Source organism: Ceratotherium simum, chromosome 29 (genome assembly GCF_057802395.1).
Source record: "Ceratotherium simum simum isolate JZ-2026a chromosome 29, ASM5780239v1, whole genome shotgun sequence".
Lineage (NCBI taxonomy): Eukaryota > Metazoa > Chordata > Mammalia > Perissodactyla > Rhinocerotidae > Ceratotherium > Ceratotherium simum.
In genome coordinates this window covers 33,067,129-33,094,230 of record NC_141928.1, presented here as the reverse complement: position 1 = coordinate 33,094,230, position 27,102 = coordinate 33,067,129, and the positions used below count along the sequence as shown (strand labels likewise).

Below are 27,102 nucleotides of genomic sequence, written 5' to 3'. Positions count from 1 at the left end.
TAGAATCCGGCCTCTTTTACCATTGACTTCATTGGATGGGGACCTGGATGGAAGCCAGGCTTCTTTTCCTGAACCCCGCTGGCTGTGGATTGCGGATGTATTGGGGCTGGAAAGGGATATGGTTGAGAAGGACAAGAGGAACTGCCCAAACATATTGCTAGAAAGAAATCTACACAGACTGGTTGACCTGTGTTTCAAAAGTGTGTGTTAACCGATTGTACAAGTAACCATGGTCTCAGGTCTCTGGGCCACGGCAATGCCAAGGTTTACATCTTTTTCTGGATAAAAACAAATTGAGGTGGGGTACATCCTTTGTCTGACGTGTTGCCAGTGCATAAGTTTTGTGGAGGACTCAACTTGCTCACATTCAAACAAAGCTACACTAACAAAATATAAGACACTAAAAGTCACTTACCAGAAAAATGATCGTTAAAGAGCTTCCTGTCCTCCCATCCCTTCCTGTCCCTCTGGGAATGGTTACCTCTCTATTCTTGGTTTGTGTTAAATCATATAATATTTTGCCAGAGGCCACCCCTACCACCCGGAGCTACACGGTCAGGCTTAAACCCTCACTACTCACTGAGATGACTTGAGAAAGTTCACTGGGACAGTGTGGGGATCATTCTTTCACTCTTTTTCTGGCCTCTTGGCCTCAAAGTCCTAGAATAGGCTGTGCAGCCTCCACGGGTGGTGCTCATGTCTAGATGATGCCCACTGGCAACACCACAAAGATGCAGTAGTTGCAGCCCGAAGGAGAAAACCCAGCCTTCCCCTGAGAGTAACACACAGGGACCCCGTCACACACACACTGAAAACAAAACCACCACCACAACAAAGAAAACAGTCGCTGTGTGGCAGTGCAAAAGGTTCTCTTTGCACTTGCCATTCGCTCTGCCTGCAATGCATGTACAACACTTCTTTTCACAGGGGTCAAAATTGTACATCATAACCAACCCTACTACCTGGAGCTCACTCTTTGTTCCCCTAGTCCCATTTCTCTTCTCCTATTGTAGGCAGCTACACCGTGGATTCCTTTATTCTTCCTTCCCTTCCCTTCTGTCTTTCCTTTCTTTCTTTCTCTTTTTCCTTCTTTCCTTCTCTTTTCTTTGTCTGTCTGTCTTCCTTCCTTTCTGTCTCTCTCTCATTTCCTATTATGTGTCAGGTACTGTTCTAGGTTCTGGGGACACAGCAGTGAATGAAACAGAAGACTTTTGATATTGTGGAGCTTATATTCTGTGGGGCGGAGATGGAGGAAAAAAACCCAAAATAAGAAATAAGGGAATTTCAGGTAACGACAAGAGCTTTGAAGGGAATCAAAGTGGGTAACGTGATAGAGGGGCTGGGGGTCGGGGAGGGGAAGACTGCTGTAGACAGGATGGAAGGTCTGTTGAGGGGATTAACAGAGTAGAGACTTGAATTATAGGGAAGATTCAGCCCAGCGAAAGGCATTCCAGACAGAGAGACCGGCAGTGCAAAGCCCTTGCAGTAAAAACCAGCCTAGCAAGTCCAAGGGACTGAGAGAAAACCAGTGTGGTTAGAGCACGAGGACGGAGGGGTAAGACATGAAGTCAGCGAGTTTGCAGGGGCCAGATCACATCTGCACTGGGAGGTAAGGGAGGGGTGTGAATTTTATTCTAAATGCAATAGAAAGCCAGGTCCCAGGAAAGTAATGAATTATTTATCCAGAACACGGACTATCCATCGTTTAGTTCCTTTGCATTCTTCACAGGGCTATAGAGACTTCATGACAGTGGGCCATACATAAAAGATTTATCACATCACGGAGTTTGGGACACACAACAGGTGACAAATGTGAGACCCTCTGCTTCACTGTACATCTTTGTCCTCTTTTCCATCTCTCTGACATCTTAAAGCTACCCCATTCCTAGATACCATTCTGTTCTTTGTTTAATAAAGTTATCATTTGCCTTTGGACTTTCATCTGTTTTTCCCCCCAAATTGTTAACATAGATGCTTTTTTTGAAATCAGTTCATTCTTCCATATTTCTGTGTAGGTCATTAGGAAAAGGATCAAGAAAATTTGTTAAATTCTAAAGCAAAAATTCGCATTTATTGCAGAGTGATGATTCACAACAATGTTGCAATCCAAGTCCTGGGGTGATCTGTGAGCTATAGCACATCTCCTTTGCAATTCTAACATATTAAGTACTTTTTTTGCCGCTTGGACTATTAGATTTCCAACCATCTTTGACACAGCCCCAAAGGTTTTCCAAATAAAATCCAACCTAAAAAAAACAGTGCCAGTTAACGAGCATTTCTCAGCAAACTCATTCCAGTTGGAATAAAAATATCCAAAGGGTTCATGTGACTTAAAATTACCCAATTTTACAATCATATGTTACTATAACTCACAACCCATCGTAGTGTATATAAAAATCCCACAGTAATCAACTCCAATTAGAATGCCTCTCCACCCAAATTGAGTTAACAGTTAAATAAACTCTCCCAAATGATGAGCGTATCCAAGGTAAATTAGATTAATTCTATCATTATGTTAATCCCATTGGTGTTCTCCAGTCGCACTGTAGTATTCTCAGCATTTTTCCTTTAAATAACAACAACAAAAAAGAATGTACAATTCAAATGTTTCCATTTAAAAAATACAACAAAATCAGTTATGAATTTTGAAGCAAACAGCCCATACTTTTGAATGGCGACCCTGGGACTCCACAATGGGGGCTGTGTGTGTGTGTTACTATTTGCCACGTCTGAAAAATCCATCCACAGAAACAAGAGAGAATGACAAGTCTTCTCAGGGTGCCTCACTGGAACGGGTGCTTTTATTTTAACTGATATGTCTATGCAAACACACTCAGTCAGAAACGGGAGCTTCTTAGGCCTGACTATAATTTAAACTCTGAAAGGCGAGCGGGACTGTTAGAGACCTTCACCCGCTGGTAACCCATGTCCCTTGATATGGGAAGGGGACTTCAGTTCTCCTCTAGCCCCCTTGTTTAGGATTAAACAAGAGACTTCAGTTTTGGTGTAAAGCTGCCAGCTGTCCTAATCAAAGACAATATACAAAAATTAGACTCTAAGGAATGAGAGACAGAGGAGAAGATCTAGAAGTGCGAGGGGATAAAAGGGCAAAACTGAGCCTGCATCTGCAGAAAATATCCAAGGACAGCAGACTAGTTAAGATCAATGGGGGAAGACGTCTTAGTGTGTAGGGAGAGAAATCAGACAAGGCAAAGATGGCCTTGGCCATCCAGAATGAAGGAGCCAGGGAGGGGATGTCTGCACGCAGTAGACAACTGAATTAGACAACCGAATTAGAAAGGGCAGAAATGGGAACCAGCAATGATTCCCTATCTTGGGCCTGGCTAGCTTAGATGTGGCTCTCCTGTCACTGGGCAAAAAATTTTCATGAGGAGACCCAATCATTAACGCAACAAACTCTAATGCGTTCTAGGTTGGGGTAGCACTGTTCTCAAACACGGGCGTGGACCAATTACTGGGAGAGAAGGAACAAAGGAGTGGAGTCTGAACTTACTAAGTCATCTAGTGGCTCTGATCACTTTGGACATTCCTGGAAGACACATACAGCTCACCATAACAACACAACACCGACCGATACCTGTTCGTTCCCCAAGACCAACATGACGATGAGTTTCTGCCCTCTTAGCTTAACAGAGACATTATTTAGTCCAGGTTACAATCAGATTTTACAAAAGAGAATTTGACTACATAGATATTTATAAAATTAATGTGGTTAGGAAATAAAGTGCAAGGGCTGGAAGTCAGAAGAGCTATGTCCCAGTCCCGGCTCTCCTGCTGAACCTGGAGAGGTCGTTTAACATCTCTGGGTCTCAGTTTGTTCATCTGTAAAATGTGGAGATGAACTCCCACATCCTCCTTTGGTGTTCTTGAGTAGATGGATCCCAAAACAGAAGCTCCCTGTGGAAATTTAAAAGCAAACCAACTGCTTGAACTCTAATGTGACCATCCATCCTCATCAAGGGACTTCTTGGCCCCGGTTTGATAAGTATCATCAAAGGACATTTATTTGTAACTTTTGAGAAAAGTAACTTTCCGATGCTAGTCTTGGAACAAGCTCAAGAGGAGTCTCAGATCACTTCCAGTTTGAACGAACAATTCTTATTTTTGGCTTGGTTGGAGGTGGCTTGGGGGAAAGCTGAGCTGCATATCCTTCAGAGGTCAAAATGAAAAGTCAGCCTTTATTCTAGCAGCGTTTGGTCTGGAACAGCTGTTCCACAGGTGTCAGCCCTACGCCCTACCTCATACTTTAAGCAATATCACTAACATCTTTATCCAAAATACACTCGAGTTTTATATACTTACTACAGGAGAGAAAAGAACAAATAGTTGCCAAGTGTCCTCTATGGGTGAGGCACTTGCTAGGCGTTTTATGTACATCCTGTCAATCAATCCACAAGGAACTTTAAAAGGTATCTATCACCATCCCCACTTCACAGGTGAAGAAACTGAGACTCAGAGTGGTTATGCCTTGCCCAAGTTCAACCACTAGGACATGGCAGAAACTGAAATAAAAATTCAGGTCTTCCGACCTCACAGGCCACGCTTTTTCTTCTATGACATCATGCTACCTAGAAGAAAAAGAAATGAGGATGAATGGTTAGCCAGCAAAGTTAGGGGAAAGGATCTGCTATTAGTAAAGAGCTCACTCATTCTATATCATTCTGCAATGTCCAATTTTCAAAGAATCAGAATGTGATAGAAATCTTCAATATTAAATCATTACAAAACATAAGCAATCTGACTTTGATGATCCAGAAGGCACTTCCAGATCTTGCTTAAAGTTCTCACGAACAATACTGATTATCAGTGCACTACAGATGTGTGGAAAAGAAAACGCCAGGTAACAGAAGCCAGATCTCCTGCCTCCAGGAAGTTGGGCATTGCACAGCTTTCATCACACCAGGTCAAGGAAACAAATGGAATCTATCCACATGGTCCCGTATTTTTGGACATATATTCTAAACATACATCCATTCTCATGCCCAAGGAGAAAGAAATCAATTCAAAAGGATCTCACCTTTCACCAAATTCTACCCTTAAAATCGTAAAACAGTGATATCACTGTGCACAATATTTTTGGCAGCCACAAGCTCTATCAGAAAGCAGAGCTGAAAACAACTAGAGAATACAGCTAGTATTTAAATGCCCCCTCGCTGGGCGGGTCAGACTGCATGAGGCAGTGTGGCTGTGTGGAGGGAGAGAGGTCCGGACCTGTGGTGAACTGCTGCTCCTGCCAGAGCGTTACCAAGCCCAAGGTTCTTGACTAGTATGTTCCTCAGCTGTCCCAGTGCCTATACCCCTAGCAACATTAAACAGTGAAATATCTGCAAGCAATCATGTCCAAATAAAGAGCTCAATATTTTGGTCCAAGAAGTGGCCAACTTCAGGAAGGCATTTCTTGGCACGCTAGAGCAGACTGGGATGGAAGTTGTATCGCAGACTGGAGAAGAGCCCGATGTGTTTCACAAGGTTGGGCTCCACCACGTAGGCTCGCTCCCCCTTGGCCCTCAACAGTGAGTACAGGGCCATGTCCTTGCCAAAGCCCTTGTGGCAGTACACCTGGGACAGGTAGGTGAGGGTCCGGCGGGCCGCAGGGGCAGGGAAGAGCATGGCTGGGGTGCAACACTGGGAAGCAGGGACCACGTTGTACAGGGAAGGACTCAGCCGCCGCAGTTCCAGGAAATAGTGCCGGCCCACCAGTTCCACCAGACCCATGCTGTACAGGGAGAAGAAGAGCATGACCGGCCAGCTGAACCCCGGACGGCTGGCAAACCGCATGTATATCCAGGTTAGTGAGGGCCCCAGCAACATGCCCACGCCGACCCACTCCAGGATCCGCATGGGCTCTGGGTTGATATAGTGCTGGAGCCTCTCGGGATGATAGAGCTTTAGATAGAGGGCATCTCTGAGATGCGGCTCGGAGAAGCGAGCCCGCAGAAGGTGCTCCAAGACCGGGAAGATCTGCTCCTCTGGAACGGCGTCGTCTTCCACCATCAGGACATAGTCTGGGTTGTAGGTCTGCAGGGAGGACTCCAGGCAATAGACATAGTCCTGCTTCTCTTTCTCGAATGAGTTGGTTGAAGGGTCGTCGCCATAATCATCCTCAGTGCCCTCATAGCGGTTGGCCACTGGGACGTACTTGGACAGCAGCTTGGCGTCGAAATGGCTCACGCTGCGCTCCACGTTGCACAGGAAGAGCTGGTGCCCCTCGCACTGGGGGCCGCACTGTTGAAGAAGCCGGTGGAACTGGGACACCACCTGCAAGACGTAGTGGAAGCCAGGCTGCCTGTCCACGGTGATGATGGTGATGACCAGCCAGGGGCGGGGGGTGGCCTGCCAGACGATGGGCACTGAGCCATTGGCGGAGGGCAGCTCCTCAAAGTAGTGGAGGGCAGCTTCACCCTCTTTCAAGCTTTGTTGCAGGAACTCTTGGCTCATTTGGTTCAGATGCCAGCGGCGCAGATAGAAGTAAGAGTGCAGAAGCCGGTGACAGGCCAGGGGGGCCAGCAGGCCAAACGTCACCACCGTTAGGATGAAGAGCTGCACAGCAGTGCTGCCCCAGGACAGCCGCCTCAGCCTCCGGAGGAGCATGGCAGCTGGAGAGGCTGATATGCTCATGAGGCCAACTTCCGGTCAGGTCTGGTCCCAAGAACAAACCATCCTGGAACACAGGCCAAAATCAGCACAAGTCAAACCTAAAGAGAGAGGAAGTAGAGAATGGTAAAGAAGCGTTAAAAAAAACCCAGGGATGGAACTTTGCACATATCAAACCAGAAATTCTAATTCTAGGCTGTGTAGCTACTAGAGACTTGCAAGTATTTTCTCCAGTAAACTGTTCTTTGGTGGTCTCTGTTAATGATTTCTGGGATTCTTTTATCATCTCTATGAGTAATAAAACCTTGGTGCAGCCAACCAAGTCTCCCCGCCTACGGATCCTCAGTCGGGTTTACAGTGTGCCAGGAAATCACCAGGTAGGCTAATAAAATCATTATATCAATTCAGCAGCAACATAGACACAGGTTCTTAAAATAAATGCAAAGCAAGTCTTGACACAAAGGAAATACACATGTAGAGTAAGTTTCAACGTAAGTGCATAGTAAGTACTTGTTGACCAACTGTGCATAGCAATTTCTGAAAACCCTGTCTTTCTGCACATCTCAAACAAGAAAAGGATATTTAGGATTTCCAAAAACGTCTTTGTCAAGATCTTCCATTCTTATTTCTCTAATCTCATGCAACTATATTTAACATTGTATATTAATTTAATTCTGATTGTTCTCCCATTTTATTTTTCACAGAACTACCATGGGAACCAGCGAGAGAAAGGATCTCCCATATGCCAGTGAACTCTGGAGCCCAGACTTTGGGAGGGAGGAACTATCTGAAGGAAGACCCAAGAGCAGCTTTTCAATGAGGGAGGGAAGGGGTAGGCAGAGATGAAGATGGAGGCGACAGCTGTCCCCAGCCTGGTCCAGAAAGGAATGTTGCGTGACACGATGTCTCAGAGTGCAGGCCTGAGGTCAGGCACAGAGTAAAAATGCCATTAAAATAAATCCATATGTACAAATTCAAGTAACGTGTTAGGAGTAAGTAGGCTTAATGATCTGAGGGAAAACAGACTCGCGCCAAAAAGTAGAATTAAAAGGACAAAGCCAGTATAACAGCAGTAACGTCAATGCAAAACAAAATGGTATCTACAGAAAAGAAGGTAAACCTCTTACCTCAGAAGCATGGTAAGGTTTGCACACATTTGGAGGAAAACTGCCTAGCGTGTCAGTTGAAGGAAGAACTGCCCAGGTACCATAAAGGTTGTTGGGGTGCAGTCTCCAGTGCCCTCATATCCGTGTTCTCCCTTCCTGGGCACACAGAAAGACCTGTCTTCTTCCAAGTGAGGTCATGTGACCAGGGTCATGTGTCAGTAACATGTGGGCAAAGTGATGGGTATGACTTCTGGGCCAAGGTGGTTGAGAGCAGATGTGCCTTCTCGACTTTCATTTTCTCCATCTACCAGCTGAATGGACAGTCTCGGTGATCTAGAGGAGGGTGGAGCCACCGGATGGCAGGAGTCTGCGTCCTTGAATGACTGTATGGAGCAGAGGTCCCTCCCACTGCTCACCTCCCAGGACCCTCCCAACCTAGAGTGGGTTGTGTTGTGAGAAATACATAAACTGCTGTGTCTGGTCACTAATGATTTTTAGATTTGTTTATTACAGCAGTCAGCCAACCCTGCCCACTAGAGTTGTGTAAAATACCAAACCTCTCTCTATAGAGTATGATGACACAGTAATTCAAGGAAGTTGAGAGACAAGTCTCATTTCAGCAACAGAAGCAGATTATACTGTGGGACCCCAGAGGTGAGACAGACTCTCCCAGCACTAGTAAAAGATCTGGGAGATACCTACAGAAGGAAAAAACAGGCAGAGGTTTGACTAGTAGGCAACCCCAGGCTTGCTAGTTTGTGAACTTCCAGAGTGCTACAGACTGGCTGCTTCTTCAAGTGCTCTGCTCAGGTCAATGGAGTTAATAAATCATGAGGTTGCACATCCAAGTGGCCTCGTCAGTTCCACATCACTATTAGTGGAAGCCAAGGACTGAAACTGGGTTGGGCTTGCACTCGTGGTAAGCTGGCCTTGGGAATGGGGTCATTCAGGTGGCTTCCTGCTCACCCTGTTCTCCCTGCCCTTGCTATCACGCAAGAGAAATATACCCACTTAGAAGAAGGAACAAAATAACAGTCAACAAGATAAGGCCTGCAGCTTGGAAAATGCCAGGCACACATTAAGTGCTAAGATGAGAATGTGATTATGATGACAATGCAGAGTTCTGGGTGTGGTGTAAAACGGCTAACCACCCTCCTTCAACAGCCTCTTCCTGTGACAGTTTTTGATAAAGCAAGAATGTGACGCTCTTTAGTCCAGATAAGCCCCAGGGGTGGGATGTTTAAGGAGTATGTATATGGGTGTGTGTGTATGTACGTGCACAGACAATTATCATCTAAAAATAGAAATCTGATGTCACTCTCCTGCTTAAAACTCTTCTTTAGCTTCCCATTGCTCTTATAATAAAATGCAAACTTTTTTTTTTTGTGAGGAAGATCAGCCCTGAGCTAACATCTATTGCCAATCCTCCTTCCCCCCACCCAAAGCCCCAGTAGATAGTTGTACGTCATAGCTGCACATCCTTCTAGTTGCTGTATGTGGGACGTGGCCTCAGCATGGCCGGAGAAGCGGTGCGTCGGTGCGTGCCCAGGATCTGAACCCGGGCCGCCAGCAGCGGAGCGTGTGCACTTAACCGCTAAGCCAGGGGGCCGGCCCCAAACTTCTTATGATGGTCCACAATGCCCTTTATGATCCGGACCCAGCCTTCCTCTGTTGTCTTGTTCTACCGCTCTGCTTTCTCAAGTTGCTCTAGACTCTATAGAGGTTGACAATATTTTTCTGTAAAGACTAGACAGTAAATATTTTAGACTTTTTCGGCCACATACTGTCTCTGTTGCATATTCTTCTTAGACTTTTTCTTTCTTAAAAACTCTTTAAGACTCCACGGGGTCTCCGTTGTGGAGTGGCCTCCTGCGGTCTCCTCTGCAAATGTGCTCCGTGGCCCAGGGCACCATTCCAGCCACCCTGCCGCCCATGATTGTGCACCGAGGTTTCCACCAGGCCACAAGCAAGGGCATGGCAGCCATCCCCTCCAGTGGCTCGCTCCTGGCGCCTCACAACCACTACCACACATGACTACTGCTGGGGCCGCCTGGGTTCCACTCCCAGGGACAGACAGTTCCTGCGGAAGTGCCGAGTACCCCGGGCAAGCCATCTCCCCAACCCCTGTCTCCCCAAGGCCGACCCGGGGCCCTGGTGGGCGAGTTTCTTTTTCAGGAAGTCCATGCTCCCGTTCATGGCCAAGGGGTTGGAGCCCCCAGAGCACTCGGAATCTCCCCACGCCTCCAGCAGCATGATCACTGGTTACCTGGCCAGGAAGCCACGAGGAAGCAGCCTGGCAGCCAGCCCAGCAAAACCAACATGGAACCTGGTCCCGAGTGGCCACCACCAGCCACGGGGCTTCCGGAGGTGACAGGTGCGTCAGAGCCCTTGACCCCTCCCCGCCTGGCCTGGAGACTAGGCAGGTTGCAGCAATCAGATGCAGTTGGGCAAAACACCAAAAAGGAAACTGACAGAACCCGGCTATTCACTATCCAAGCCACAGGGAGCCTTCCCGAAATCCTGTAACTGGGTGCTTTTTGCACAAGTACAAAATAAACTCCAAGCGGCCAGCAAGGGAGAAAAAAAAAAAAAACCAACTCTTTAAAAATGTAAAAGCTATTTTTAGTGCTTCAGCTACATAAACACAGACTGCAGGCCAAATGTGGCCTGCAGCCCACAGTTTACCAACCTATGCTCTAGACTAGCTCTGTCCAATAGAAATATAATGCAAGCCACAGATGTAAAATTTTCTAGCAGCCACAATAAAAAGTAAAAAGAAACAGATGAAATTGATTTTAATAACATATTTTTAATACAATACATCACAACTATTATTTCAATATGAAACAATATAAAAAATTATTAACGAGGTATTCTATGCTCTTTTTTTCATAGTAAGTCTTTGAAATCCATGGTGTATTTTACATTTACAGCATCTCTCAATTCAGACTAGCCACATTTCAAGTGCTCAACGGCTACATAGGAGGGCAGCTCTACAGGCTGATCTTCCTTCAGAACAATGACTATGCTAAGCTCTTGCCCATCTCCCGGCCTTTGCTCATGCAACTCCCTCAGTCTGAAACATTCTTATTCTCCTGCCTTCCCTGGCTCTTCACATAGATTTTTCTCATCCTTTAATACAACCTCCTAGAGGGGAAATTAGCTGAGTGACTCCTATACATCAGGCAAATAAGAAAACACCCACATCGAAACAAGTAGGAAAGGTTGAGACACGCTCTCACCCTAAAACCCACCCCTGGCCCAGCACCGTACAACTGGGAGAGAACTCACAACTCCCAGTTTCTCCCTCAAGAGTGAAGGGTCTGGATCGCATATCTAGCACCCCACCTCTTAAGACTCCCACCTGAGAGACGAGCCCCCAAGAACACTTAGCTCTGAAAGCCAATGGGGCTTGTATCCACAAGACCAACAGGACGATAGCAAAGAAAGCAGCAGTTCTTAACAGGGAGTGAGCAGTCACCACTGGTCCCCCCAGGGCTCAGTGCAGAGGGAACCCGCAAAAAACACCCATCCCCCAGTCTTTCCCTGGAAGAGGTTTGACTGCGTACCTTACAAGCTGCTGCCTGAGGGTCAGGCTTCTAATTTAGCACTCATCTCGGAGCTGGCTGTGATTCTCCCGGGCAGCCGGGGGGAAGCCAGTGGGCACTTGCCCCACCTTCTCCCACGGGCTTGCTCCACTGATAACACCAGGTGGCCAGCATCTCTCTGCAAGGAGCTTGTACACATCTGGCGCCCCAGCTTTTGCGGCAGCTGCCTGAGAGGACAGTCCCTGGGATCACCTGGCTCTGATAGCCAATGGCACACGACTCAAAAAACTATTAGAACCAATAAATGAGTTCAGTAAAGTTGTAGGATATAAGATCAATATACAAAAATCAGTTGCCTATCTATATACTAACACGGAACTATTGGAAAGAGAAATTAAGAAAACAATTGCGTTTATAATAGTATTAAAAGAATAAAATACTTAGGAACAAATTGAACCAAAGGGGTGAAAGATCTGTACACCAAAAGCTATAAGACATTGATGAAGGAAATTGAAGAAGTCACAAATAAATGGAAAGATATTCCATGTTCGTGGATTGGAAGAATTAACATTGTTAAAATGTCCATATTACCCAAAGTGATCTACAGATTCAATGCAATCTCTATGAAAATTCCAATGGCATTTTCCACAGAAACAGAAAAAAGAATCCTAAAATCTGTATGGAACCACAAAAGACCCTGAATAGCCAAAGTAATTCTGAGCAAGAGAAGAAAGCTGGAGGCATCATACTTCCTGGTTTCAAACTATATTACAAAGCTATGGTAATCAAAACAATATGGTACTGGTATAAAAACAGACATATAGACCCATGGAACAGAACAGACACTCCAGCAATAAACCCAAGCATATATAGTCAATTAATTTACGACAAAAGAGCCAAGAATATACAATGGGGAAATGATAGTCTCTTCAATAAATGGTACTGGGAAAACTGGAGAGCCACATGCAAAAGATATGAAACTGGATCCTGGTCTTATACCACTGTCAAAAATCAACTCAAAACGGATTAAAAATTTGAATGTAAGACCTGAAACCGTACAACTTCTAGAAGAAAACATAGGGGGTAAGCTCCTTCACATTGGTCTTGGCAATGATTTTTTGGATTTGACAACAAAAGCAAAAGCAACAAAATCAAAAATAACAGGTGGGACTACATCAAGCTAAAAAGCTCTGTACAGCAAAGGAAGCTATCAACAAAATGAAAAGGCAACCTATGGAATGGAGAAAATATTTGTAAACCACATATTAGACAAGGGGTTAATATCCAAAATATACAAAGAACTCATACAACTCAATAGCAAAAAAAAAACACCCAAATAACCCAATTATTAAAAAATGGGCAAAGGGCCTGTATAGACATTTTTCCAAAGAAGATACACAAATGGCCAACACATACATGAAAATGTGCTCAACATCACTAATTATCAGGGAAATGCAAATCAAAACCACAATAAAATATCACCTCACACCTGTTGAGATGTCTATTATCAAAGACAAGAGACAACAAATGCTAGCGAGGATGTGGAGAAAGGGCATCTTGTACGCTGTTGGTGGGAACATAAACTGGTACGGCCACTATGGAGAACAGTATGGAGGTTCCTCAAGAAATTAAAAATAGAACACATGGTCCAGCAATCCCTGCTGGGTATATATTCAAAGGAAACAAAAATCACTATTTTGAAGAGGTATCTGCACCCCCACGTTCACTGCAGCATTATTCACACAGCCAAGGTATGGAAACAACCTGAGTGTCCAATGATGGATGAATGGATAAAGAATACGTGGTATATATATGCAATGGAACATTATTTGGCCTTAAAAAAGAAGGAAATCCTACCATTTGTGACAACATGGATGAACACAGAGGGCATTATGCTAAGTGAAATCAGACAGAGAAAGACAAATACTGTACATCACTTACATGTGGACTCTAAAAAAAGATTGAACTCAGAAACAGAGAGTAGAATGGTAGTTGCCAGGGACTGAGGGGGGGATAGGGAGAGGTTGGTCGAAGGGTACAAACTTTTGGTTATAAGATGAATAACGTCTGAAGATCTAATGTATAACACGGTGACTATAGTTGCTAACACTGAATTGTATAATTGAAATTTGCTAAAAAAGTAGAACTTAAGTATTCTCACCAAAAGAAAAAAAAGGTAAAAAAAAAAAGTAAGCAAACTCTTTACGTACAGATACGGAAAGATTTTAAGATATATTTTCAGTTGAAGAAGACATAGAAAAGTATGTATGTATAGCACGCTACCATTTGTGTAAAAAAGGGTGAAAATATACACAAATGTACTTGCTTATATACGTATATACATAGGCTATCTCTGGAAGAATCTACAAGAGACTGGCAACTTTCCCTCCGAAGAGGGGAACTAGGTAGCTTAGGGACTGAGGTGGGATGGAAACTTTGTACTAAATACAATAGTCATCCCCCCTTATCTGTGCTTTTGCTTTCTATGGTTTTAGTTACCCGCAGTCAATTGTGGTCCAAAAATATTAAATGGAAAATTCCAGAAATAAACAATTCATAAGTTTTAATTGCACACCGTTCCGAGTACCGTGATGAAATCTTGAGCTGTCCTGCTTCCTCCTGCCTGGGATGTGAATCATCCCTTTGTCCAGCGGATCCACGCTGTATATACTACCTGCCCATTAGTCACTTAGTAGCCATCTCGGTTATCAGATCGACTGTCTTGGTATCACAGTGCTTGTGTTCAAGAAACCCTTGTTTTACTTAATAATGGCCCCAAAGCGCAAAAGTAGAGGTGCTGGCCATTCGGATATGCCAAAGAGAAGCCGTAAAGTGCTTCCTTTAAGTGAAAAGGTGAAAGTTCTTGACTAATAAGGAAAGAAAAAAAAAATCGTATGCTGAAGTTGCTAAGAACTATAGTAAGAACGAAACTTCTATCCATGAAATTGTGAAGAAGGAAAAAGAAATTTGTGCTAGTTTTGCTGTTGCACCTCAAATATGCACGTATAGGAAAGACCATAGTATATGCAGGGTTCAGTACTATTGGTGGTTTCAGGCATCCACTGGGGGTCTTGGAATGTATCCTCCGAAGTTAAGGGGGGGACTATTGTACCTGTTTGCACCTTTTGACTTAAAGGTACTGATTTATAGAAAATAAATTTTAAATTTCAATATATTTAACATAAATATCATCATCCTCCCACCAGTTTTAGCTGCAACGGTAGCTTGTTAGATTCCTTCCTAGCCCTTGGTTTGGTTGGCCTCCTCCATGGGAACATAACCCTCAGGGAGGACAATGAGCTTATCTGTCTTGATCACCATGGATACCCTGCACCCAGCTACCTGTCTGTCACATGGGTGGCAAGTCTACGAATATTTAGTGAATAAACAAACTGACTGAGGGCAATCCTTAAACCCAGATATGACTGGAGAAGCCCTGAAAGCACCAAGTCCTCCCAGGCCCCTGGCTTTTTGCTTTATTCTCCAGGATCTTGCTCAGGAGCCTGGTGCGCTTGCAGGCCTAGCTCCAGCATTTCTGAACAAGAGAGGCTTGTATGTTCCTAGTAGGTAAAGAGGAAGAGGACTTGCTTGAAGCCACGGTTATAAAGCAAGCATGATGATTCTCCTTAGACGTCAGTATTTATGCTGGGCAGTAGAAATTAGATGTCAGTGCTTTCCAAGCCACTCTGGGCTGCTGCTCTCAGGCCCTGCCCTTCCCCTTGACAGCCCAGGCTCTTGACTCCCTCTCCCCTCTGGCAGGTGGGACAGAAACTGAAGTACCGGGTGCTGATACAAAGCAGACCTTTACTCCAGGCAACCGCCCACCGGCAGCAATAAAATCATCAACATATCAGAAATCCCTAGCTTTAAAAATATGGTTGTGAGACTGTTGTTCTACTCATGATCAGGGAAGGACAGGGATGCAGTTTAGAGGACACAGGGTCCCTGCCTACACTGACCAGCTCTTGCTGGGGTGCTGAGCAGCCTCAGATCTTCACAGCTTACGATAAGATGCATTTCTTGCTCATGGGTCTGTGGATAGCTGTGGCTCAGCTGGGTTCAGCTCCAGCCCGCAGGTCAGAATCAGGTCGTTCCACATACGTCTCATTCTAGGTCAAGCTGCAGAAGAAACAGCCCCCTGAGGCATGCTCTTTTGGTGGATAGCAGCTACAGAAGAGTCAAAATACGCAGGTATATTACAGCCTCGCTTAAGCTTGCCATAGATCAAGTCCACTCACCATCCACCAGCCAAAGCAATGGGGCAGGGAAACTTACTTCTCCCGCAGAGCAGAGGAAGGGGAAAGTGAAGACTCAATAGAAAGGAAAAGCAGCAGGCCAATTTCTAAGCCCTCAGGAAAAGAGAAAGGATCTAGCAATCTGCTCAGAAAGTCTGGGAAATTTCTAGAATGCTCACAAGGCATCTGGCCCCCCATATTATAATACTTTGTATGAGTCAGAACGGGCTACTGTAACGACCCCAAAATCTCAAGGGTTTATAAAAACTGAGATTTTATTCTTACTCATGTTACTTGTCCATTAGGGGTCAACTGTGGCCCTGCTCCATGTCATCTGCACTCCAGGCCCCAGGCAGATGGAAGTGCCTCTTCCCTGAACATTGCTGGCTTTGTAGCAGAGGGGAGACAGACAGTGAACCACGAACTGGCTCTCAAAGCTACAGCTCAAAAATGTCACATATCATGTTCACCGACATTTCACTGACCAGAGCAAGTCACATAATAACTCGAGTTCCACAGAGCAGAGATATGTAATTTTCCAGCAAGAAGGGGGTACCAAAAGACATATAGCCAAGCCTGCAGTCAATGATTAGGGAAATATACATCTCTCCAGGGAGGGGCAGAAAATATCTTGAACCATAATGCAAGCTAGCACACCCACCTTGGGCTATGGGAGCTGGGATCAGATCCTTCATTCAATGATCAAATGACTGATTTGCCTAAAATCCAGCTACGTGGAGTGATGTAGGCATTCAAGACTGTTCTTGTTTGGTTTTTAAAACATTTTCTTAAAGCATTTAACCAACTGCTGCACGGTAGAGTGTGGTATCCAATGCCACCTATAGTTTATTTCACTTTACTGATCTGGTTTTAAGATAACTGGCACTGGGGGAACAGACCCGAAAACAAAGGATTTTCCATTGGTAGTTTGGGGGAAGGAGTTCTCTACTCCCAGCCCAATCATGGGGGTGGGACAGAAGAAGGGCTATGTCTACATTATCACTCTGATAGCCCTTTTCCAGAATTTCACAGTCACCCATGATGTCGCCGGCTCAGGCCCACACTTGAGCAATGTTGTGCACTGATTGGCATCTGTGAGTTGGCCTGGAAACCACACTGTTACAGCCCCAATTCTATGGAACAACCACACTGTTACAGCCCCAATTCTATGGAACAACCACAATGTTACAGCCTCAATTCTATGGAACAATGATTAACAAATTCTTCTTATCTATGCCTTGCAAGTGCATTTTGAAAGACACCCATGTCCTAAACTGGATTATGCCTGTTAGCATGTCTAGGATGGAGGGCTCAGGGAGGACTGTAAAGGACAAAGACACCAGGAAATGAACATGAAACAGGGCTAGGATGAAAAAATGGAGCAACAATGACAGTTACATTTTAGTGCAGCTTCTGAAAATTAAACTGAAGGGGCCCTAGGGGAATGGGAGGCAGAACACCAGGCTGAGTGAGCGTCAGGAGATAAGCACTGGAGAATGGCCCAAGTTTCTCAAGTCCGCCCTCCTACTTGAATGACACCACCACTGTCCCAGGCACCTGGGTCCAGCAGACCAGTCAGTTCTGACTTCTCACCTCTTCCAGTCACGTCCCAAGTCCTTGCAATTCTACCTCCATGGTCTCCCTTACGCCTCTCTCCTCCCCTCCCCATTGCCATGCCCTTCTTCATGGCCACGTCCTAGTCCTAGTTACTCCTATCAGCTTCAGGCCGGCTGACCGCAACAGGCTTCTAAGTAGGCTCTGACTTCCAGAATGAGCAACAGATTTGAAGACAAAAGATCTTGGTCCAGTTCTGGCCCCAACACCAAAATCATTAGATGTCTCTGAGACTATTTTGCCTCTCTGCAAAATAGGAAAATAAAAAATATCTCATTTTTGGAGGCATTGTGAGGATGAAATGAGACAATGGCTTTGAAAGCTCTTTGTCAGACACAAGACACTGCAAATGATGGTCAAGTTTTACATGATCAGCATCCATCGGATCCTCTGAAGCACAGGTCTGAACATGGCACTCCTCTCTGTAGAACTGTTCAATGATTCCAATGACTGTAGAATAAAGTCCAAGTTCTTTGCCAAGATTCTTCACGATCCAGTTCCAACTATTTTTCCAGACCTACTTCTCCTCACACAGGCTAAAGCAACCATCAAGAATCAGGGACCTCTTCCAAAAGCCAACCCTGATCTCCCCCAACCAGAAATAATCTCCTTTTTTCCCTCAAGTGCTGGGGCCCTTTATATGAACTTTCCCCCAGGATATTCATTTGTCACTTTCTACTTTAGACTGCATCTATTTATAGCTACCACTTATTAAGCTCCTACTACATATCCATGGGTCTGTACTAGACTCTTGCATCTATTTCTTCTAACCAAAATAGCAACTTCAAATAGCAATGGAACTAATCCCATTTAGATGAAAAAAACAGATGTTACCAAGTTGAAAGCAGGAAATTCAAACACAGGACAAAAGTCAAAGCCCATGTTTTTCCCTGCTGCCTGCTCCCTTCCACGGCTTTACTCATGGCCCTTGACTTATGCCCCAACTGGACTTATAAATCCCTTGTTAGTGCATTCAGTCTGATTTTTCTTTGCTTCCCCTCACAGACCCAGCACAGTACTCCATGCAGAGAAGAGGTTCAATGTCTGTGGAGCAAAGATATGACCATAGTCAAGTCGTTTGACCTCTATGGACCTCAACTCCTCAGCTATAAAATTGGGAGTATCAAACAGCCCGTCATACAACGTGCAGAGGTCAACTTATCTGTGAATGTTTACTGAGCACGGATTATGTGCCCGGCAGTGTTCTAAGCATCTCACTGAGAAACCCATTTTTTTTTTTTGAGGAAAATCATTTTTTTTATTAGTGTCATAATAGTTTATAACATTGTGAAATTTCAGCTGTACATTATTATTTGTCAGTCACCATATATATGTGCCCCTTTACCCCTTGTGCCCACCTCCCAACCCCCTTCCCCTCTGGTAACCACTAGTCTGGAGAAGCCCATTTTATACTGAAAAATCTAAGACACAGTTAACTTGTTCTTAAGGTTAACAAAGCTTTTAAGTGGGTGGCAAAACTTGAACCCAGGCAGACTGGTTCCAGAACTCGTGTTCTCAACCAATACACAATATTGTCTCTGCACAGATTGGGAAACCACGAAAGTCACCTGAAAAACCATTAGAAATGGTTATAGACTTTCAGAATGTGGCTGGTAACAGAATTAATATGTAAAAATAATTTATATTATATATACACAGGCACTATATATATATATATATATATATGTAAATTGCTTTCATCTAATCAGACAATCACTAAATTAATTAATGGGATAAAAGATCCTAGTCAAGATGAAAAAAAAAAAAACTAAAATACCTAGGAATAAACTTAAGAAGTATGCAGAATATACACACATATAAAATTCTACTGAAAGACATTTAAAAAGTCTTTAATAAATGGAGAAAAATAACATTTTCCTAGCTGGAAAGCCTCACTAATGAAAGAGGAGACAGAGGTCTCTTTCTCCAAAATTAATCTCTGTATTTAACATAACGACAATTCAATTTACTTCAAGAGGGAGTGGCCCAGTTCAGCAAATGGGCACTTTCATCTAAACTTGTGCAAGCTTTGGAGGGAAAGTTGAGATGGTATATATAAAAATTTGACATGTGCATCCCTTTTGGCTCAGAAATTCTACTTCTAGAAACCTACCCTGCAGAAATGTCAACACATGCTACCAAAGAGGGACAAGGAATGTTCATGGCAGTTTTATTTGTAATAGTTAAGAAACAGAGAGAGACAAAGGGGCAGGAAAGGAGAGGAAGAAGGAAGGATGAACTATTTCCAGTGATAGGGGACAGATTTTGAGGTAATTATACAAGGGGATGATATGGAGACGTTAAAAAGAAAGAGAAAGGTTTAAATACACTGACATTTAAAAAGTCTTAGCTAGATCTCTGCTATGGACTGAATGTTTGTGTTCCCCCAAAATACATATGTTAAAACCCTAACTCCCAATGTGATGCTATTTGGAGATGCGCTCTTTCGGAGGTAATTAGGTCATGCCAGTGGAACTCTCCTGCTGGGATTAGCACCCTTATAAGAAGAGACAGGAGAGAGCTTCCTTCCCTTCTGCTCTCTGCTCTGAGCACACAGCAAGAAAGTGGCTATCTGTAAACCAGGAAGACAGTCCTCTCCAGAACCCAACTATGCTGGCACCCTGATCTGAGACTTGCACCCTCCAGAAATGAGAGAAATAAATGATTCTGCTGTTTACCGGTCTATGGTAATTTGTTATAGCAAACCAAGCAGATTAAAATAGTCTCTAAGGGAAAAATGCAAACTATGTCAATGCAAACTGTAGAAAAATGTATATAGTATGATTATTTTATTTTTAATGTGGAGTATAATTTAGTGAAAGAGAGATGAAGGTACTAGGATTGGAGGTTTCCTGTTTTGCTGTCTACGCCTGTGCAAAGAGCATGTATTACTTTTATGATCATTATTAAACATTCAATTCAACAAATACCAAGTCTTGCCCCAGGCACTGGGATGTGAACACGACAGTCTCTACCCTCAGTTTCTCCTCTAAGGTCCCTACTCTCAAGACCCTTGTTACCAAAAATCGAATAGAAATCCAAACATGATTTTGTTTGTTTCTTTTGGTAGATGGGAAGAGGCTGGTTAACTTGACCAAAGTATTCTAAAGATCATCTAGAATTAGTACTAACAAAAACAGCTGGGAAATGCTTGCTTTGCTGGCACATATACTAAAACTGGAAGGATATATCAAAGATGAGCATGGCCCCCGTGCAATGATGACATCAAGTTTATGTAGTACTCCATAACTTTTTATTGTGATGGTGGTTACATTTGACAAAATTCATCAAAATATACATTTAAATGGTGCATTGCATTGCACGTAAACTATACCTCAAAAAAACTGATTTTTTAAAAAGCCAGGAAAATGGTGATACTGGGTAATAATAGAGAATCTGCCTAACTAGCTATTAAACCTATTATAAAACTTCAGTAATTAAAATAACATGGCAATGGCACCAAAATATACTGATAAGTAGACAGATGCAAAAATTCACAGACAAAAATATGTAATAATTCAATCTATCATGATTGTAGCAATTTAAATCAGGGGTACAAAATGAACTTAATAGCTTTGTAGCAATTGGCTAACCATTCAGGAAAAGTAAATTGGTTCTCCACTATTATAACTTAAACTAGAATAAAATTCCACATTAACATTTCTAAACAAAAGCTTAAAAGTACCTCAAGAAAATACAGGAGAATATTCATACAAACTTGGGTTAAGAAAGGCCTTTCTCAGGAATAAAAGGAATCCAAATAGGCAACGAAGAAGTGCAACTCTCACTATTTGCAGACGACATGATTTTATATATTAAAAACCCTAAAGAATCCATTGGAAAACTATTAGAAATAATCAACAACTACAGCAAAGTCACAGGGTACAAAATCAATCTACAAAAATCAGTTGCATTTCTGTATGCTAATAACGAACAGAAAGAGAGCTCAAAAAGATAATACCATTTACAATTATATCAAAAAGAATAAAATATCTAGGAATAAATCTTACCAAGCAGGTGAAAGACCTACACAATGAAAACTACAAGACATTATTGAAAGAAATCGATGATGACATAAAGAAAGGGAAAGACATCCCATGCACAGGGATTGGAAGAATAAACACAGTTAAAATGTCTATATTACCTAAAGCAATCTACAGATTCAGTGCAATCCCAATCAGAATCCCAATGACCTTCTTCACGGAAATAGAAAAAAGAATACTAAAATTCACATGGGGCAACAAAAGACCCCGAATAGCTAAAGCAATCCTAAGAAAAAAGAACAAAGCTGGAGGCATCACAATCCCTGACTTCAAAACATACTACAAAGCAATAGTAATCAAAACAGTATGGTACTGGTACAAAAACAGACACACAGATCAATGGAACAGAATTGAAAGCCCAGAAATAAAACGACACATATATGGACAGCTAATTTTCGACAAAGGAGCTAAGAACATACAATGGAGAAAGGAAAGTCTCTTCAACAAATGGTGCTGGGAAAACTGGACAGCCACGTGCAAAAGAATGAAAGTGGACCATCTGCTATCGCCATTCACAAAAATTAACTCAAAATGGATCAAAGACCTGAAGGTGAGACCTGAAACTATAAAACTCATAGAATAAAATATAGGCAACACACTATTTGACGTTGGTCATAAAGGAATCTTTTCAGATGACATGCCTACCCAGCCTAGGGAAACTAAAGAAAAAATAAACAAGTGGGACTTTATCAGATTAAAGAGCTTCTACAAGACAAACGAAACCAGAATCAAGATGAACAAACAACCCACCAGCTGGGAGAAAATATTTGCAAAACATACATCTGGCAAGGGGTTGATCTCCATAATATATAAAGAACTCACACAACTGAACAACAAAAAAACAAACAACCCGGTCAAAAAATGGGCAGAGGAAATGAACAGACACTTCTCCAAAGCAGATATACAGATGGCCAATAGGCACATGAAAAGATGTTCAACATCACTAATCATCAGGGAAATGCAAATCAAAACAACACTAAGATATCACCTCATGCTCGTTAGAATGGCTATAATCACCAAGACAAAAAACAACAAATGTTGGAGAGCATGTGGAGAAACAGGAACCCTCATACACAGCTGGTGGGAATGCAAACTGGTGCAGCCTCTATGGAAAACGGTATGGAGATTCCTCAAAGAATTAAAAATAGAGATGCCCTATGACCCAGCTATCCCACTACTGGGAATCTATCCAACGAACCTGAAATCAACAATCCAAAGAGGCTTATGCACCCCTATGTTCACTGCAGCATTATTCACCCTAGCCAAGAAGTGGAAACAACCCAAGTGTCCCCCGACTGATGATTGGATCAAGAAGATGTGGTATATATATACAATGGAATATTACTCAACCATAAAAAAAGACAAGATCGTCCCATTTGCAACAACATGGATGGGCCTGGAGGGTATTATGTTAAGTGAAATAAGCCAGAAAGAGAAAGACAAACACCATATGATCTCACTCATATGTGGAACATAAACCAACACATGGACAGAGAAAACTGTATTGTGGTTACCAGGGGCAATGGGGGTGGGGGGTGGGCACAAGGGGTGAAGGGAGACATGTATATGGTGATGGACAAACAAAAATGTACAACCCAAAATTTCACAATGTTATAAACTATTTAAACATCAATAAAAAAAAAAAGGCCTTTCTCAGCAAGATCCTCAAGCAGAAATCATAAAGAAAAACAATAATAGATTTGGCTAAATAAAAATGTTAAACTTGCTATGATCAAAGACGAAAACCTGACAAAAACATTAAGCAAACTGGGAAAGATCGTACAACACATATGACCAAATTACGACTTTAATGTGTAATATATAAAAAGTGCTTAAAAATCAGGAACAGAAAGACACTCCAATTGAACAAGGGGCAAAATAATTAACAGTCAATTCACCCACACAAACTCAAAAGGCCAATACACAGAGGAAAAGGGGTTGATTCCCCCTGGGTAATCAGACATGCAAATGAAAACAAGATACTATTTTTGCCCATGTTATTGATTTAAATGTGTGTACGCAGGGAAAATTTTAAGATAACCAGAAACTCTCAACAATCTAGACGATGAAGTTTTAAGTTATCTTTACTTTCTCCTTTACATTTTTGTTTCCTGAATATTTTGTAATAAGCTTATCTTTTAAAAAATTCTAATAATTTTAATAACGTTAGGTGTTAGACACACAGCTTTCTCCTCATCTTCTAAAGTAGCTGGTGCAGCGCCCTCTAGAAACGCCCTCCTGAAAACAGCTATTCCCCCCACAAGGTTTAGCTCTCTTGGGGAAACACGCGCGCACACACCTGCACGTTTTGCTAACGGTCCGCATCGTGACGTCATCACCGGAGTCGCCCTGCGGTCGCGCCCCCCGCGTCGGGGAGAGCACTAGAGGAGCAGGGGGCGCTCGGGCCCCGCCACACCGCGGGCCGGGCGCAGTGCGGCACCGGCAACGCCCGCGCCGAGAGGCCGGGAGGAGGGCGAGGCCAGCCCAGCTGGCTCCAACTAGCCCTGTGGAAAGAGCACGGGAGCGGAGGACCTGAGTCCCGGATGTACTGCCTGCCGCTGACCTTAGGCAGTCCCCGCCGCGCTCGGGCCTCAGTTTCCCCACCCGTAGGCCGAAGCTGAGGGTCTCGCTCGCCGCGCTGGTTCGCCTCGGCTGGTCTTTTCGGGAACTGGGAGGGACGCCTTTCTCTTCCGGGTCGCGCTTCCCCGGCCCCGGGGCTCCGCGGTCGCCCGCAGAAACCTGTCCCTGCTACAGCGGCGCGTCACCGCGCGCCGGGCTAGCCCGAGGGGCGGTCATTAGGCGATCGGCCCCGAGGCTGCTGGGCCCGGCCAGGCTGGGCAGGAGCCGGGCTCTCACCTGGGCTCGCACGCGCCCGGCTCGCGCCTTCCTGTCGGCCTCGCGGCGCAGCCGAGCCGCGCGACACTCTTTCATTTTCATCCCTGCGCTGGCGGCCGCGGCCGCGCGGGGAACGCCCTGCCGGGGTCCCCGCAGTCCTCCGCTGGAAGCGGCCGGCGCCGGGAAGGGGCCGCAGCGAAGCCCGCCTGCTCAGAGCGCACAGCCGGGGGCGCAGGCCCTCCCGGGCTGCGCCAGCCCCCGCCACCCCTAATCCCAGACCCCTCGCTCTGGTGCGTCTCCGGGGTGGGCGCTCGGACCACGATGCCAAAGGGGCTGGGCAGATCGTGCGCAGCGGAAACCTACCCGATGGGGGCGGTCAGCTCCGTCCCCTGCGCACGCCGAGGGCCGCCTCTGGTGTCGCTTACGCTGGCTGGCTCATCCCCACCGAGGAGCCGTGGCCGGACCCTGAGGCGCGGGAGGAGCGGGCGCAGCGCGGTTTGGGTGCGCGCCGAAGCATCGCCTCCTCCCGCGGCATAGCTCCAGCGCGGGGTCCCCGCGCCCAGGCAGGCCATGTGACCTGAGAGCTGCGGAGCAAGCGCAGCCCCTAAAGCCAGCTGGGGAAAAAAGGACGGCAAAAGGCGCCAACTGATGGGCAAAGAGGGAAAAGCAGGCTCAGGGTAAAGGAAGTTGAAATGCTGGAAGGATTAGGTCTCTGCGCTGTTCCCAGTCCCAGCTGTCCATCAAGCGTGTTCTCTGCTGGAGGGATTTGTTTTTGCCAATAATAAAAATAATAGCGGACGCCACTTCCACCCGCAATCCCCACTGTACCCAGCGTTTATACCGGGTGCCTTATGAACATTCCTCTAGCTCTCACTTCACTCCTGTACATTGGAGATTATCATCCCCAGTTTGCAAGTGACGAAAGAAGATTTGAGAAGATAATTTGCCAAGTGCAACCCTTATTCCAAAAGCCAGAAATGTAAACATTTACTAAAAAGCAGAACGGTTTGGTCTAACCAGATCGCCTAGTCAGGCATGGGATTTAGGTCTGTGGCTCTTTCCACTTACCTGTCAGTCTCTCCCAGGAGTGGCTTTGGTGGTTCATTTAAAAGTCTCGTCAAAACTGACTATAGTGGAGCTATTTAAAAATGGAATCAGCGCTGCCTTTCCAGAGAAACTGTCTTTTTGGCTTGAACCTTGGGTTGGGCCAAACCTTTGGACTGGTCCAAAAAGGCGATTGTTTCACAAGCAATTGTTTGAGAAGTCAGCAGGAGACCAGACATCCCCATCACAAAGACTGAGGATTGTGGACTTTCTGAAGATAGAATCAACAGTCAATCAATGTTTAGCCAAGACTAGCTTTCTGCCTCCCATTCCAATTAAAATTCTTTGTAATACAACCTCTCGTCTTTGCCTTTAAAAACCCCTGACTTTTACTTTGTAGTGGGACACTATTTGGGTTGCTACCCAAATTTGTGTACCCTAAAATGCAATTCTTTGATCCCCAAATAAACACCTCTCTGCCTCTCATTTTGGCTCTTTATTTTTAGGTTAACAGCCTGAAGCAGTACCCATCCCTAACCCTTAATTTTGGCAGATAGATAATATCATACCCATCTTACAGATGGAAAAATTGAGCTTTGGCCAAAGGAATGATCTTATCCAAGTGACAGGGCTGGTCAGTCTAGTCTACTAGTTAATAAGGGAGTGGTTATTTACTAGGAACTGTGCAAAACATATTATTCACATTATTTTAGTACTCAATATTCAGTACAACTCTAATTTGGGTACAACAATCTTATAAGGAAGCTACTATTATTATTCTAAGTCAAGAAAACTGAGGCTCAAAGGGATTATGAATTTGCATAAAGTTCCGAAGCTAGTAAGTGGTAGAGTTTGGATTCACATCTAGGTCTTTTTGTCTACAGAGGCTTCACCTGTCTCCAAAGCCGTGTGTTTTTTTCCCCCATGCTATGTGGCTTCTTACTCCTTTCTATAGCTTCTAGATTTTGCCAGAGACAAATGGAGTGTCTAACCTGTATCCAGAGGCTCAGGGCATTGTAACCGCATTGAGCTCATTCGCTGTGACATCTTCTGGATGATGTAAACAGCGCCTAATAAATTGAAGTCTTTATCAGCCAGTGGCTGGCTTTCTGTGTATAGAGCCCAGGCTGTACCATTTATGGATCCTGATGTTCTCCCGAAGAGCACCAGACATAATTTCTAAGGGCAGATCAGAGCTGGGTATATTTCACTCATAGCAAAAGCCGAAGTTCCTACAATCGCCAGAAAGGTCCTACAGGATGTGGCTGCTGGCTCCTGGTCTGGCTTCCTATCCAACCACCTTCTCCTTTGCCCTCTACCCTAGCCACACTGGCCCCATGCTATTCCTCAAATACACCAAACCCAGTCCCATCTTACGGCCTTTGCACCTGCTTTTCCCTATGCTTGGAACACTCTCCCTCTAGATTTCCATGGGGCTTGCTCCATTGCTGTCCCTGATCGTCCCCTATAATCTCCACTCCCATCCCAGCACTCCCATCCCCTGAGCTCCTGCCTTTGTTCTTCTCCACAGTGAATGACAAGTGAATGAGTATGAACTCCTGGTTCTACCCTGTAATTCTAACACTTTGCACAGAAGATCTAGAAGAGAGAAGGGGGCAAAGGGAGAAGAGAATCGTGAAGAAGATACCTGCAAAGTGGCTGTAATTACTAATGAAGGGCTTTCACGCATTGAGAGATCATTTCTGAACTTCACCTCTCAGAAACCACTTAGTTAATAGGCCACAGAGGTTTAATAAAAGATCCTATACATAATTAGGTGATACTGAACAAGGTAACTTAGTGTGTATTGTGAAAGTGCTAAGTAGTCACTAAGTATATAATAAGTGCTCATAATGGTATTTGAAGATGTGATCTGTCATAAGTTATAATTTATTTCATTCACATATTATGAATGAAACTACCTAAAATCTAGGGAGCTCTTAAAAGAGCAGTGAGATCTCAAGCCAACTCGGTGTCCAAATGAGAATTGCAGAATACTTTTTCCCCCTCAGATAGGTCTTCACTACTCATTCAAGCATATGTGTGTAAATCTGTTCCTGCC

At 44.3% G+C, this 27,102-nt stretch overlaps 1 protein-coding gene, 1 non-coding gene and 1 pseudogene across 5 annotated transcripts; 2 read left to right on the top strand and 1 right to left on the bottom strand.

Annotated features, from left to right (window-relative positions):
- Positions 1-2,040: 2,040 nt before the first annotated feature.
- PGAP4 (post-GPI attachment to proteins GalNAc transferase 4) lies at positions 2,041-25,135 on the bottom strand. 4 transcript variants are annotated; one of them, XR_015548982.1, is made up of 3 exons: positions 24,360-24,560; positions 5,039-6,716; positions 2,041-4,589 (listed from the first exon to the last, which is right to left on the bottom strand). XR_015548982.1 is itself a non-coding variant. In XM_014782035.2 (2 exons), the coding sequence occupies exon 2, from the start codon at positions 6,637-6,639 to the stop codon at positions 5,428-5,430; it is 1,212 nt and encodes a 403-aa protein (XP_014637521.1). In that variant the 5' UTR covers positions 6,640-6,716; positions 25,065-25,135; the 3' UTR covers positions 2,041-5,427. The 4 variants fall into 4 exon arrangements, 3 of the variants coding, with proteins under 3 accessions (XP_014637521.1, XP_004423330.1, XP_087275520.1); XM_014782035.2 differs by lacking the exon at positions 24,360-24,560 and adding an exon at positions 25,065-25,135 and having other exon boundaries at positions 2,041-6,716; XM_004423273.3 differs by having other exon boundaries at positions 2,041-6,716.
- LOC147913251 (pancreatic progenitor cell differentiation and proliferation factor pseudogene) lies at positions 9,696-10,247 on the top strand (annotated as a pseudogene).
- On the top strand, positions 20,266-20,371 carry LOC147913250 (U6 spliceosomal RNA). Its single transcript, XR_015549051.1, has one exon. It is a non-coding gene; the product is annotated as a U6 spliceosomal RNA (small nuclear RNA).
- Positions 25,136-27,102: the final 1,967 nt, after the last annotated feature.